Source organism: Notolepis coatsorum, assembly GCF_963971535.1.
Source record: "Notolepis coatsorum genome assembly, chromosome: 11".
Classification (NCBI taxonomy): Eukaryota; Metazoa; Chordata; class Actinopteri; order Aulopiformes; family Paralepididae; genus Notolepis; species Notolepis coatsorum.
Genome location: NC_140175.1, coordinates 51,982,912 through 51,998,998, shown reverse-complemented (window position 1 = coordinate 51,998,998; position 16,087 = coordinate 51,982,912). Strand labels below are relative to the sequence as shown.

Sequence of the window (16,087 nt, the reverse complement as noted above, 5' to 3'; positions counted from 1 at the left end):
GGCTACCGTTCAGTTTGTCTGTTACGGTGGTTCTCGTGCTGGTAAGGCACTATCGAAACAGCGCCTATCCCGTTGGTTGTGCGAGGGCGTTGCCATTTGCTACACGTTGGCCGGGCTGGCTCCCCCTCGGGGCGTCAGGGCGCACTCCACTTGTGGGGTGGCAGCCTCTGCCGCTCTGCTGGGTGGGGCCTCGGTGGAGGACATCTGTGCTGCAGCTTCATGGTCCTCCCCGGGTCCCTTCGTAAGGTTTTACCTCATGGACATGACCGGGGGTTCTGTCTCCCAGGCGGTTCTGAGGTCTGTGGCCTCTCCTGCTTCCCGTCCTTTGGTGGGGTAGCAGGGGTGTGTGGGTATGGGCCACAGTGTGTTGTGTCATACGTGGTTCCGCCTGTGCTGTGTGTTCAAGGGGTTCTAGTTCCCTCTTGTTCGCACTCGGGTGGAGTTGACTGCGCCCCCTCTTCATTAGGAAGGATGGGGTGACGTGACTCCCCTTCCCCCTTGATGTGGGCTTACGGGTCCTCAGGGGGTGCATCTGTCGGGCCTCGCGTCCGCTCTACCCCATATCTCGGTATGGCTTAAGAGCGGGACGTGATGCAAGTACGCTATATAACGACAGGTTATGTATATAACCTAGTTATATGAGTACTGGCTAAGCGTCCCGCTCTTAGCGTGCCCTGAGTTCCCTTGGGGAAACCTTTCTTTGGAAACGATTTTAACTCGTTAACGCTAGTATAATAGACACAACAAGAGGTAATCATCATCCATTTTAAACAGGTTATTACCTCATGTTAACGTTAGTAGAATACAGTGGCGTCGTTTCAGTAAAAGCCAATGTATGGCAAGGAGGGAGGGTGGCTGTTGCGGCCGGTGCTACTTATAGATGTAAGGTCGCGGGGGGTGAAGGGTCGTAGATTAAAAAAAATTAATCAGTTGTGCAATAGTACATTTTGGTTAATTGTTTCTATACAATTCACTTATGTGAACATAACATAATACTAGCCAAAAACAGGGCATAATTTATTACACAGGGGAAAAAAGCAGCACTACACTACACTAGAGTACACTAGAGTCCAGGAATCATGAACAACAAGAAATGCAGCACTGTCCCCTTTAACCCTTTCACTGCTGCACTACCAAACGGTTAACCCTTTCATTGTGACAACACACAGACGGTTAACCCTTTCACTGCCACACACCAGCAGGTTAACCCTTTCACTGCCACACTACAGAAGGTTAACCCTTTACTATCACACTACCGACAGTTACAGTCGGTTTAATTAAGGGCGAATACACTAGAGTCCAGGAATACTGTGAAATGTTCTGAGTCTAGTCTGTAAAAGACTCACCAGAGCACTGCCGACGGGCAACTCAACAAACAAGGGTCCACGAAAAATCCTCCCGGGGAAAATAGGGAGTGACAACGACGTCTCACACCAACAACGAGGAGCCACAGAGAGAGAGAGAAACGCACACGCACAGGAATCCTCCCCGGGGAAAATAGGGAGCGACACGACGTCTCACACCAGAGACGCGGCAGTAGGTGGTAGTGTACAGATGGCACGACATCTCACACCGGAGACGCGACAGTAGATGGAAGCAACAAGACGACCTGGCGACGAGTGAAAAGGCAGTCGGAACACTTATACTCTCCCGACGAGCTGATTGCCAACCACTCTCAGGTGTGTGAAGCTGACTGTTCGGCACGCCCCCCGTTGGGAAGCGCGCAGTGTTTACCCAGCCCTCACAGGACATGTTCAATGTCCAATGACCAATGACATGTCCAATGGCACAACATGGCCTGTTTTAGTTGAAATCTGCCATATTCAGCTTCCTATTGTCTCATTTACATTTAGTCAGATTTAGCTGATGCCTTTATCCAAAGCAACTTACAAATAGTGAACAACAAGTCAGCAGGAGGGGTACACCTCTGGCGGCTACGGGTAAGTGGTATTGTTCGTCTATACCGAACTTGAGTGCTACACTCTGAGTGCATAGTAGTATAGCCATAGCATAGTAGGTAGTTAGTAGTATAGGTATAGTAGTAGCGTAGCACATACAGTAGTACATAGTAGTATAGACATAGTAGCATAGTACATAATAGTAAAAGACAGTTAGTAAGTAGTTATTGATCTTCATCAAACAGAAGAGTGTTTTAATGTAATATGATTGTTGTTCTGCCTCTCCTCAGATCCTGAAGAGGTCCTGCATTGAGATTCTGGCTGTAGAACCTTCCAGCATCTGTGAGGGAGGTGAGAGAGGCTCAGCTGTCATCATATACTTGCAAATTAATCCTCAAGCTTTGTCACACATATTTAACTAGAAAGATGCACTAAGTAGAGCACAGATCTCCACCAGTCGGCAGCCTCACATTTCTTCTCTCTCTCTCACACAGAGCAAACATAACACAATATTTAACAAATTACTCTAGTACACACTATTACACTGTCACACTAGTACACTAGCACATGGTTACACCCTGTCACACTATTACACATTATTACAACTATTATACTATTACACACTATTACATGGTAAGGCAAATATACTTGTCAAGTTTGGTGGAAATTGGATCAGGAGATACACTCATTTGAGTATTGAACATTTTACCTGATTGTAGCGCTAGATGAAAGGTCATGGAGTCACCAATGTCACTAGAATTGTTGCCCTGATAGTGACACTAGAGGAAAGGTGATGAGGTCATCCAAAATCAAAAAAGGCTTCTCCTCTAGGGTTCATGCATGTGCACCACACATTTGAACAGATTTGAACAAATGGTATTGGAGATAAACTCATTCTAAAATGTAAAGATTGGCCTCATGGTGGCACTAGAGGAAAGGTGATGGGGTCACCAAAATCATCAGGGTGTTCGGGTCAGGATGATGGGGTCCGGATTTTATTCTACAGCAGTCATGAATGTGCACAACAAATATTAGACCAATCAGCCTTTTAGTTTGCAAGACATAACTGTGGACTGAAAGACGCACAAATGCACGCTTCTGTCTGGTGGAGATAATAAGAGATATACATTTTCCATGAGATTCATACCGTCGATTCTGTGCATGCAGCAGTGATAGTAATCAGAGCAGATAAAATAGCTTAAAACTAATGATATGTCAAGAGTATATAACAAGAGAGAGTGAGAACATGCAGAAAATTAAGAAAGCCACAGAGGTGAGTGATCTATGGCTGTATATGGAATGTATGCAATGTATGGAATAATAGTCATTCTAGGGCTAGGCACTAACACTGCCAGGCTTAGGGGTTCCATTCCCCTGTGTAGCTCAATGGGTAGAGGCACTAATACTGCCAGGGCTAGGGACATCCATAAAAGAAATGCACTTACAGTACTCATGGTATATTGGGCTTTGGATAAAAACCTCCACTGAATGTCATGTCATATGTTTCATTATGTCATCTCATGTCATTTCATATTATGTATGTTTCATTATGTCATCTTATGTCATGTCATAGTATGTATGGTTCATTTTGTCATCTTATGTCATGTCATATTAATATAAAAGTTCCCAAAATAAAAAAGGCCCAAAACATTTAGAAGGCTTTATTCAGATGCACATTCAACTTTTTGCTAGAAGAGTGTCTTGAACCTTTTTTCTTTTTGGAACATTTGTATTCCCTACCAAAAAGCCCCTTCATCACACTTCAGAGATCATTCAGACCTTTTCTGGTTCTCTGATGTTATGATGTGACTTAAAATTCTTGTTTCTATGTCCTACCAGAGTCTTTCCCGACTTCTACTTCCTGTTTCTATGTCCTACCAGAGTCTTTCCCAACTTCTACTTCCTGTTTCTATGTCCTACCAGAGTATTTTCTGACTTCTACTTCCTGTGCCTATGTCCTACTAGTCTTTCTTGACTTCTACTTCCTGTCTCTATGTCCTACTAGTCTTTTCTGACGTATACTTCCTGTCTCTATGTCCTACTAGTCTTCCCTGACTTCTACTTCCTGTCTCTATGTCCTACTAGAGCCTTTCCTGACTTCTACTTCCTGTCTCTATGTAGAGTCTTTTCAGGTGGTAGTAAGCGGAAACGGCTTCCTTCACGCTCGGGATGTCCAGAAGATCCTCTGCAGCTTCCGCATCAATGACACAGTCACCCTGAGTGAGTAACATCAAGCTCCATTGATTACAGACCTGGTTGGTTTGTGTTGATTTGTAACCAGGCTTTCATGAGAATGATATAGCTTTGTTTTTCTGTCCTGTCCTCACCAAAAATCTGCCGCAAAATGGCTCCTATTGTCAAAAACGTAAAACAGTTGAGAGGTAACAGCATTGTGTGATTAAACCAAATGAATCCAACTGACCATCAACACTACAGAGCAGCAGCAGCAGTTTAGTGAAGCCTATTGAATGATGTGTGCCACCATGTTTGTTTTGGCATGCGGCTGATGGTGGTTGTGGTTGTGGTTGTGGTTGTGGGGTGTCTCAGCATTTCTCTCTCCAATGATATAACCCCAGCCCCCCCCCCCCCCCCCCCCCATACCTTTTTATTTTTTATATATCAGCTGCTAGATCACTTAGAGCTTCTCAGATGTCTGAAGGGAATGTGCAGATGTAGCCGACACTCACACAGCCAGAGTAAATAACCCACAGTCCTTCACTCACTGGATTTTCCACAAGGATGGGAAACTCAGGAATCCCAACAACAAAGCCAATGTTTTGAACTCGAACTTTGCGGACTGGCAGAGAGAAGAGTAGTTCAAAATTGCCACTTTTAGTAGTGGGTCTCCTATCTCCTGTACCACTTGATGTGCACTAGATCACTCACTCAGGCTGACCCAGAAAGGAGAAGGGCGGCTTTCTGTGGCCCAGCAATAAACCTATGTTTAATATGATATGGGTTCAGTAAGTTTGGGGAGGGCCCATTCACTGGACATTTTCACATTTATTTTAATAAATTTTAAATTAATATCAATTACAGTAATGTACTTACCATGTTATTTAGAGCCCGATACTGGTTGGTAAATATTATTATTATTATACTTTACTTTTGTATAGCACTTTTCATACAGAAATTGCAGTTCAAAGTGCTTCACAGCAGTAAGAATACAGGCTTAGGGCCCGTGTCGACTGGGGAGGTTTTATGAGTTGTCAGCTCCTTTCTGTCATTCATTTCTATGCTACAGACGCGACAGGCACGCTCCTTTTCCCAGCGCCGCGCCTCGCGTTTTAGCGCTCTCGGCGGCTGGCGTTTTTGGGCGGAGCGCTTCCTGTGCCTAAAGTTGAAACTAGTTCAACTTTTGGAGAGGAGCGCGCTCATCAAGGAAAACATTTTCGACCGACCAATCAACATCGAGCAAGTGGGGGAGCCGCGGCAGTCGCGAGACTCAGGAAAACGCTGCTTTTCAAAGCAGTCCGTCTTGAAAAAAACGTCTCCGGTGGACACAAAGACATAAGCGAGCATAAAAAAGATAAAAGAGGTAGCAAGCAAGGTAAGGTAAATCACAGTTTTTCACATTAGGATCTAACATCCCAATAGGCCTCTCTGTTTACAGTTTCATTCAGTTTAAAAATAGGCAGTGGGGCGCCCCAGTGGCGCACCGCATACTGCCTCGCAGACCTACACGGCCATCCCGGGTTCACCTCCCGCTCCCGGCCTGATTTGTCACATGTCCTTTCTCCCTCTCCTCTGTCGGTCTTGTATGACCAAAAAAAGCTGTACAAATGCAAAAATAAATCCCCCCCAAAAAATAGGCAGTAATAAAAATAATAATAAATAAAAACACTATTAAACACCCGTTTGCAGAAAGCTGTAGGTACAGGATCGATGTCTGAGGTGGAGGAGTTACATTCTGAGACAGTTTTGCAGAGCTCACCTAATGTGATGCACGCCTCAGCTACTCCAATGATTATGTCACTCCGTCTCCATTTTCTATGCTGCTTGATTGTGTGGTGATTGCGCTCACCTGTCTCAGGTGCGTCTGGCACAGGTGCACTTCATCTGTGCTGATGGGTTCCGCCCTGCCAGGAGTCTCTCCGGAACTCCTAATATGGGCATATGCCCCAGTACCTTGGCCGACACATAGCAGCCGTCTATTACCACGCCAGCCGGTCTGCCACAATGTATAAAGACAGTATGGTCGTAGTCATACTGACGAGCAGCGTAACTAGTAAGAGTAGGTAAGGGATGTACAGTCAGGTGGATATATATATATACAGTAAGAATAAATATATATATACAGTATATACAGCATTATTGTACATGCTATCATACAGAGTTAGATGGGTTATATCTATTTAGGTGTATAAGTAGGTATATAGGAGGATTATATGTAGGTATATTGACAGATATGGATATATATACATGCAATAAATATAAATATATTATGTACTATGCAGTATATACAGCACTGTTGTGCATGTTATCATGCAGAGTATTGGTAGACTATAGTGAGGTGGGTAGTTACGATACTTATGATTACTATGATTACAGTGTAGGGCAGTTGTAGACAGTGAAAGCACTCGGTAGGGTAGGTATAAATTGAGTAGGCAACAGAGTTCAGAGTCGTACAGTATGGGTAACAGAGCCTAGGCAATGGAGTCAGAGTTTAAAGTGGGGAGGGGGTCTGTCAACATGGCACAGAGTTCAGGGAGATGACAGCTGAGGGAAATAAGTCTACTTGACTTGGAGCAGAGGTTCCTGTAGCATCTCCCGGAGGGGAGGAGGGCAAACAGTCCATGATTGGGATGAGAGGTGTCCTTGACACCTCAGACACCGATTGTGATGGATAGACTCAATATCAGAGAGTGGTGTACTGGTGATGCGTTGAGTGGTTTTCACCACCCTCTGCACTGCTTTCCGGTCAGAGGCAGTGCAGTTGCCGTAGTAGACTGTGATGCAGTTGGTGAGTATGCTTTCTATGGCACACCGGTAGAAGTTCACCAGAATCTGAGGAGACAGGTGGGCTTTCCTCAGTCGCCTCAGGAAGAAGAGGCACTGGTGATCCTTCTTGACCAGTGATGAGGTGTTGAGCTGGTAATTTGGAGCTGTTGATGTGGACGGGGGCATACAAGCTGGCTCTGGTCTTTCTGAAGTCCACTATGAGCTCCTTGTTTTTGTTGGTGTTGAGGGCCAGGTTGTTGGCGGCGCACCACTCCACTGGGTGCTGGACCTCCTCCCTGTAGGCCTACTCATCGTTGTTTTTGACAAGGCTCACTACCATTGTGTCATATGCAAACTTGATAATGGTGTTGGTAACATGTATAGGAGTGCAGTTGTGGGTGAAGAGGGAGTCGAGAAGGGGGCTCAGCGCGCTGCCTTGTGGGACGCCAGTGTTCAGGGTGAGGGTGGAGGAGCCTTACCCCCTTTTTTTCCTTAGCCTTACCCCTGCAACGCTTGTTGTAAATGTCTTGGAGAGTCACCTCCAATTGTGCGTTCGGCTGAACGCGTCACTCTCTGTAGTATGCTACGGTCTTGTGCTGTGCTATTCCCAAACCAGGAGGTGATATTGCCAGTCAGGATGCTCTCTATTGTGCATGAGTAGAAGTTCTTAAGGATCTTCTGACTCACTTTGAACTTCCTAAGGAAGTAGAGGCGTTGCCGTGCCTTCTTGACTACACTGTCAATGTGTGTGGTCCATGTCAAGTCCTCGGATATGTGGACTCCGAGGTACTTAAAACTGTTCACTCTCTCGACCGGTGCCCCGTCGATGCTGAGGGGGCTGTAGTCCCTGACCCCAGACTGGTGTTGTTATTCACAGCCTCAAACCTCGCATAGAAGGTATTGAGATCATTTGCCAAGGAGATGTCACTGTTCAGCTTGAGGGAGGTGCCTTTGTAATCTGTCATCGTTCTGAGGCCCTGCCACATACCTCTGGAATCAGCCTGTTCAACCTTATCCCTGTAGCGCTGTTTCGCCTCTATTACTGTCCTCCTTACGTTGTATCTCACCGCCTTGTGTTCATTCATGTTGCCTGTCACAAGCCCGGCGTTATAAGCCAAGGTGCGCGCTTTCAGAGCCTCACAGACGGATTTGTCTACCCAGGGCTTTTGGTTTGGGTAAACTCTAATTGTGGTAGAGGGGATTGTTTCTTCTACCAGAGTACAAACAAAGTCCAGCACTGTTTCAGTGTAGTCATTAATATTGTCTGTGTTATCGCGGAACACGTCCCAGTCTGTGCATTCAAGTGCAGCTTGGAGCATGTCCTCTGATCCCACAGACCAACGCTTCACATCTCGCGTTACTACAGGAACGCGCTTGATACTTTGCTTATACTCCGGTAAAAGAAAGATGGCATCATGATCTGATTTGCCGAATGCGCTAACAGCCTGAGACTTGTACCCGTTCTTAAATTGCGAGTAGCAATGGTCTAATATGTTCTCGCCTCTGGTGGGACAAGTCACATGCTGATAGAAATTCGGCAAAACTTGTTTAAGATTTGCGCTGTTGAAATCGCCTGCAACCACAATAGCAGCGTTTGCCGTATGTTTACCTCGTCGTGAAGCTTAGAAAGCGCTTCTCCGGTGTTTGCGTGGGGGGGAATATACACTCCGATCAGAATGGCCGACGTTAATTATCTGGGGAGACAGAATGGTCGACACTTGATGGATATATACTCCAGGTTTGGGGAGCAGTGGTTTGGTTCCTTCACGTTGCCTGGATCACACCAATTGTCATTCAACATGAAGGCTATTCCACCTCCCCTCTTTTTGCCGGAATCTTCCTCCGTACGGTCTTTGTGGTGTATGAGGTACAAAAACCTAGGGGTCCGCAAAGACAACTTCAAACTGGAAATGGTAACAACAGACGAGGTACTCAAAAAAACTGAGCGCCCTCCAACCTAACAAGGCCACTGGCCATGACAACATCCCCTCCAAATTCCTCAGAGACTCAGCAGCCGCCATCACCCCAGTCATCACACACATAATAAACCTCTCCATAAAACAGGGACACGTCCCCCAGGACTTCAAAATAGCGAGAGTGACCCCTCTGCACAAAAAGGGCAGCAAATTAGACCCAGGCAACTACCGCCCTGTTTCTATTCTTATCTCCATCTCGAAAGTCATGGAAAAAAATTTCTACGAACAGGTCGAAAAGTACCTAGCGGAAAAAAAATCTAATCTACGAATTCCAATCTGGCTTCAGAACATCCCACTCCACTGACACATGCCTTCTCTATTTGAACGACCACATCAAACAAGAGGTGGACGCGGGCAAATACTGCGGTATGGTCATGCTGGACCTACAAAAGGCCTTCGACACTGTCAATCACTCCATTCTGATTGACAAGCTAAAAGCAATTGGTTTATCAGTGAGCTGGATGCAATCCTACCTTGAGGGGAGAGAACAGATGGTGGAGGTAAACGGTACTCTACCCCCCCCCCCCCCCCCCCCCACAGTGAGCTGTAGTGTTCCACAAGGAAGCATACTAGGACCGCTACTGTTCCTAATTTATGCAAATGACATGTCGTCAGCTTGTGACTGCAACTTGTTCTTGTTCGCGGACGACTCAGCCCTGCTGGTCTCTGACAAGAACAAGTTACAGGTTGAAAAAACCCTCAGCTCAGAACTCGGCAGAATCTGCACCTGACTCGCTGATAACAAACTATCAAACTATGTGCTCAGGGTGCCTCGAGTTCGGTCTGAGCTTGGAAAATCTGCCTTCTCCTACGATGCTCCATACACATGGAATACCCTGCAAAAGACTCTAAAGCTCGGAACATTCCCGTCATTCATGGAGTTTAAAGGCATTGCACTTGACCTATGTACTGAATCATGTAATTGTTTTTAATCCATCATTGTAGTAATTGTAATTCATTGTAATTATTAACTGTTATGATATTTGTGTCCTTTGTTAACTCGTCATCACTGTAAATGAGGGAAACCTCAGTGCTTTCACGAGTATAAATAAAGGTTTGAAATGAAAATGAAATCATTACACCTGGGTAAAACAGAGTCCATTCTCTTCGGATCAAATAACAAACTCAGCAAGACCGACGGCTTCTCAGTTACAGTGGGTGACAATATTGTCACAAGGAAAGATGAAATTACATACATAGGGTCCATCCTAGAGGCTAATCTTTCCTGTGACAAAATGGCATCCAAGGTAATAAAAAAAGTCAACCAACAAACTAGATTCTTGTACCGGATCTCCTCTCTGGTAAACAAGAATACCCTGAAGACTCTGGCAGGAGCACTCATTCAAGGGTACTACGACTATGCTTGCACCTCATGGTACCAAAGCACCTCAAAGGCGCTAAAAACAAGATTACAAACATCACAAAACAAACTGGTCAGACTACTACTTGACCTTACTCCTAGAACCCACCTCACCCCTGCCCACTTTGACTACCTAGGATGGCTTAGAGTCAGTGATGGGAATAACGGCGCTATAAGTAACAGCGTTACTAACGGCGTTAGTTTTTTCAGTAACGAGCAGTGATGGGAATAACGGCGCTATAAGTAACTTCGTTACTAACGGCGTTCGTTTTTTCAGTAATGAGTAATCTAACGGATTACTCTTCCAATCTTAATAACGCCGTTGCCGTTACTGCAAAAAAATGCGGCGCGTTACTATGAATGAACCTATTTCCTTCATCAGACAGATCTCTGCGCGGAGAGGCAATAATATGTTCTTCCTTGTTTAGTGGGCAGTGCGCGAGCCAAGCATACATGCTGACGATTGGCTGAGGTTGAATAAAATGTCATGGTAAGTGTAACTGAGGGGTACAATTCCCTGACTGTATTGATAAGTATGGTATCATTAAACCACTACCGCTTTATGTACTTTAATTACTGGCCATACAGTACATGATATATAAATATGATGAACACTTCCCACATTGAATCGGTTCCACACAAAGGTATAATCAAGTATTTATTGCAGCAAAAGGTACATAATATACTTTCTATTATACTTTGGATGCGCTTATAAGGCAAAGGAATATGCGTAGGCAAATCAATAATGAATGTCCATTCTCTGGTTACGCAGGAGGTAATTATACAACCTGAATCTTAGGGAATTATATCTATGGTACACTAGTAATATATAGCGGGAGATACTGGAAGGGTCCCCCCGGTAGTAAGCCAGCAGGGGTAGAGGATCTGTCGGTAGTAGAGAGTCTGGTCAACGATGACTAAGGAGACTCCAAGTACAGGAGACGGTGCAATAGTCTCTTGATCCACAGACGAATACAGCTGTTCTCCGTAGACTGTAGCTCTACAGTGAAGAAAGCTAGCTGGCCTCAGGCTCTCTGAGGCGCCGACTCGACTTGGCTCCTCACAGGGTAAATCCCACACGTGTAGGCGTCGGCGATTCTCCGCTCCATAAATCACAGGACCAAAACAAATATAATCCAGCCGCAAAGGGCTATGTAGTCGTCGGGTAGATTAATCCAGTGTACATGTCCACACGGTTCTCGTCTAGGTCTCCTCGGGTGAAAGCGCCATGAAAGCAGCCCAGCCTGGATAAGCACTCTAGCTGGTACGAGGAAGCGTTGGTGATGCTGGTCACTGTAGAACTTTAGCCGCACGATACACTATACACAAATAGACTATTACTGACTTAATAGAAATATGTCGCACTCGACGGTATAGCGCCAAACTCTGACAATTCAGTTATTAATTCGCACGCGGTCTCAATGCTCTATTTGGGGCCAAACAGGCCATACTTCACCGCACGGAGTATCGTGGGTGAGGCTTCAACTTATTGGGTAACTCTAGACTTCTGACTGAGTGCTTCTGTATTCACCTGCGCCATATTTATATGCACGGCGAGCAAACTAGTGCCAACCTCATTTCTGTCTCGTAGCCCTGGGCAAGGCCGGGCATGTTCAGACATGTCTTGATGGTGACTTTGAACCTGACTCCGGAGGCATGGCTCTGGCGCCTGTGGACCGCTGTCCAATAGGAGAATGAAATATTATGGTCTGGGCTAAAGGGATATTCCGTGTATATGTACAAGGAATATACAAGGGATATCAAACGATATACAAATACTATGCAATATATATCAATCAATAAATATATATATTCGGTTTAATCTGATCCTTTGTAACAGCCGCACCCTAATTAGTCCCACCTAATTAGCTAAGCAGAGACAGATTAACCGCACTGTCCACTACTCAATGTCCGTTGTGAGGGGTCGGGCAGTTCACAAAGTCATGAGGTCATGGTCGTCATCGATAGTATCGGGGAGCCTTGGCAGTTCTATTAGCCTCGCCACGGGTCGGGTGTAGATCCGTCCTTGGACGAGCACTTCGGCTGCTCGGACCTTTCCGTCGGCACCGATGATCACTTTGCTTACGCGGCCAGCCGGCCACATAGCTCGGGGTAGTGACTGGTCGATAATCATGACGACTGTTCCTTCTGTCAAATTGTCTCTCTCTTTCACCCATTTCTGGCGGGTCTGTAGAGACGGTAGATAGTGGAGTAGGAAGCTGTTCCAAAACTTGTCAGCCAATACTTGACTGTACCTCCACATTCTTCGGCCGTTCGCTTCTTCAGGCCTGTACATTGTCTGTGGTAGCGCGGGGTCCAGCCGCCCCATCAAGAGTGTGTTGGGGGTGACTGGGTCGACATCTGCTACATCACTTGAGACGTAACCGAGGGGCTTTGAGTTCAATACTCCCTCGATCTCCGTGAGGACTGTCATTAGGACTTCTTCCGCCACGGTCTGGGCCCCAAGCACGGCGTACAGGGCTGTCTTTATTGAACGTACTTCTCGTTCCCAAGTTCCACCGAAGTGAGGTGCGTTCGGGGGATTAAACTGGAAGTCAATCTGGGATGGAGCGAGGTGGGTCTTAAGTTCTGGGCCCATAGCTTGGAAGCTCTCTCTCAGCTCTCTTTCTCCGCCTTTGAAGTTTGTCCCGTGATCAGACAATAATATAGACGGTTTGCCTTTCCGCGATGTGAATCTTCGGAAGGCCATAAGGAATGAGTCTGTGCTCATGGTTGGAAGGAGTTCTATATGCATCGCTCGGGTGGTCATGCATTTGAATACAATACCCCACCGCTTCTCGGTTCCTCTTCCTTTCTTTATATACAGCGGGCCGAAACAGTCCATACCGGTGGAGTGAAAAGGCTTGTCGCCGAGTCGGAGGCGACAGGGAGGTAGGTCAGCCATCCGGGGTATACTGGGCTGCGCTCGCCACTTACGACAGTCTAGACAGGTTCGCTGGAAGCGCCGCACTGCTTCTCTCCCTTGCAGTATCCAATAACGACGTCTGATCTCCGCGAAGACTCTCTCTGCCCCGGCGTGATGCACATCCTCGTCCTATTTCTTTATGATCAGCTCTGTGACCTTGTGTCGGCTGTTTAAGACTATCGGGTACTTGACGTCATCCGGTAAGTCTGGAGCTCTCCGCAGACGACCACCCACTCTGATGAGACCATGGGCGTCGCTCTCTGGGGCTAGGTGGAGCAGTCTGCTGTCTGATGGGACGGGCTTTGCTCCCTGTAGACAGTCTAGCTCATCGGGGAACGAGTCTCTCTGGGCTCGTTGTAGTAGAAGAAGTTCTGCTTCTTCGTAGTCAGCTGCTGTAATGTCAGTAGTGAGCTGAACCTCTGGGTGGTGCCACAGGAATGTCCTTAGCTGCGCACTCTCTAGGGTGAGGCAATCGTCTATGTCGGGGTCTGTGGAGACGAGTGTGTTCAATCCACAGAACATAGATTTCTTGTTTTCGGCCTCCTCTTTACTCGCTTCCCGTGGGGTGGGTGTAGGCCACTCTTCTTCCGGGAGCTTGAGGAACTCTGGCCCGTCACTGTATAGGTTGTGACAGGTGAGGTCATCCAGGGACATTCCCCGGGTGATGACGTCAGCTGGGATGTGTTTTGTGTCCACATACCTCCAGCTTGCTACTTCTGTTAAATGTTGAATCTCTGTGACTCTGACTCCCACGAAGACCTTGTATCTGCACGAATCAGACCGGATCCATGTGAGTACTGTCGTGGAGTCTGACCACAAGATTGTTCTTTGCACCGGAATGGTGAGTTCACGTTGGATTAACGTGGCGAGTTGCGCTCCTGCTAGGGCTGCGCAGAGCTCTAGACGCGGGATAGATTGTTGCTTTCGTGGGGCTATTCTTGAGCGAGCCAGGATGAAAGCAGTATGTATTTCTCCTCCCTCCTCTCGGGCACGCAAGTAGGCCACCGAACCGTAGGCTACTTCGGAGGCGTCGCTGAAGACGTGCAGGTCCATCTGGCACGTCTCCGGCCTCACTGTGGGTGGGAAGTAGCTGCGGCGTATGTTGACACCTGGGAGTGAGCTGAGTTCCGTCTCCCACTCTCTCCATGTGGATGCAAGGTGTTCGGGTATGGGGTCGTCCCAGCCCTGGTCCTTGTCCCATAACGCTCTTACAATCATCTTTGCCCTGGTGGTGTAAGGTAGAATACATCCCAACGGGTCATATTGTCTGGCGAGTGTTCTGTATACACTCCGTCTGGTGGTCGGTAGTGCAGTCGACCTTCCCTGCTCCTTGGTCAGGGGTGTGTGTTTATAATGGAGCGAGTCTGTTTTGAAGCGCCAGACTAGTCCTAATGTCATTTCTTGGGCTTCTCCTGGGATGGTCGCCATCCAGGTCTCGCTGCTTGCTGCCTTGTCCTCGGGGGAGAGGCTGCGCAATACTTGCGGGTCGCTGCTGGCCCACTGCCTGAGATCAAAGCCGCCTTTGATCAGGGAGGCGCGGAGCTTGAGTAGAAGGGCCTCGGCTTCTTCTGGCGTCGAGACGCTTTGCAGACAGTTGTCCACGTAGAAACTATTTCCTACACTTTGTCGGACCTCTTCATCAGCTGCTGGGTCCTCTGCGACGTGTTTTTGCAGTGCAAACGTAGCACAGCATGGGCTGCATGTGGTTCCGAAAGGGAGGACTTCCCATTGATAGATGGCTGGTTGCTCATCCCCGATCCTCTCTCTCCATAGGAACCGCAGCAGGGGCTTGTCCTCCTCCACTAGTCTCACCTGCAGGAACATCCCTTTGATGTCGCCGCTGATGGCCACCTTGTCTTGGCGGAAACGTAGTAACACGCCTAGTAGAGAGGGGCCGAGTGTTGGGCCGGGCAAGAGCTCTTTATTCAGATTTTGTGATCCGATCTGGTAGCTGCAGTTGAACACAATACGATCCTTGCCTTTGTGGTGGACTTTGTGGTGCGGCACGTACCATGATTCGGTCGTCTGATCGGCCTCTTTAATGTCAATTTTCTTTATGTGTCCCGCTGTGATTAGCTTGTTAATCTCAGCGCGGTACACCGTCTCTTGAGCGGGGTCTCTGGCTAGGCGCCGCTCTGTGTTCAATAGATACCGCTCCGTCGCTTCTTTTGGGGCGTGGAAGGTAGGCATACCCTCTCGCCTCAGGAGTGGAGTTGCGTATCTCATCACTCCGTTGACTTTGACTCTCTTTGTCCCTTGCTCGAGGAGGGCTATAGCGTAAATGTCTTCCTTGGAACGAATGTCTTTCTTTTCGTTCTTAAAGGGCATTGTCTCTAGTGTCCATAGCCTTTCGACATGCTGTAGGAGGGTGGTGTCTTCTTCTGTCACTCTGGAGTGGAGGCAACTAGTGGCTGCTGTTCAGTTAAGAGACTTAGCGAGGGGGCCTTGTAATGTCCATCCTAGGCGGGTCTCGACTGCTGCAGGACAGCCTCTGGGCCCTGTGTGGACCCGGTCTATCGGGACGATGAGGTCTGCATGGTCGGAGCCTATCAGCAGGGTCGGGGTGGCACCGTCTATGAGCGGTATAGGTAGTTGACGCAGGTGCACATATTTATCCATCAGCTTGGCGATGGGGTAGGTGTACTGCGACAGGCCTATTTCTTGGCTGGTGAAAGCGTTAGTAATCCTATACGTCTCTCTGGCTGCCCGCTTGCTGCGATAGTGAAGGAGACATTCTCGCCCTTTATCGTCTTTAGATCTCTTCTTATTGTCCGAATCGTCATCTGGTTTTCGCTCCCCCGCAGCCCCAGCTGGGCCGCAGCGGACGCGAGGAGAAGGGTCTTCTCTGACCCGTCGTCAAGGACGGCGTAAGTGTCCATGACCTTATCTTGGTAACTCAGTGTTAAGCGGACCACCTTTAAGAGCACCCGGGCGCCCCCGCTGCTGGCGGGGTCAATGTACATAACACTTGCCTTTGTGCTGCTTG

The 16,087-nt window shown here is 47.5% G+C and overlaps 1 protein-coding gene across 1 annotated transcript in view; it reads left to right on the top strand.

The window, feature by feature from the left end:
- Nucleotides 1-16,087, top strand: part of LOC311237121 (anthrax toxin receptor 1-like) — a gene marked incomplete at both ends in the record, with an annotated part of 163,103 nt that overhangs the window by 64,529 nt on the left and 82,487 nt on the right. Inside the window, 2 exons of the mRNA XM_084324927.1 lie at nucleotides 2,189-2,249; nucleotides 4,020-4,118. Coding sequence (XP_084181053.1) covers nucleotides 2,189-2,249; nucleotides 4,020-4,118 — 160 coding nt within the window. The remainder of the gene's footprint in view (nucleotides 1-2,188; nucleotides 2,250-4,019; nucleotides 4,119-16,087) is intronic.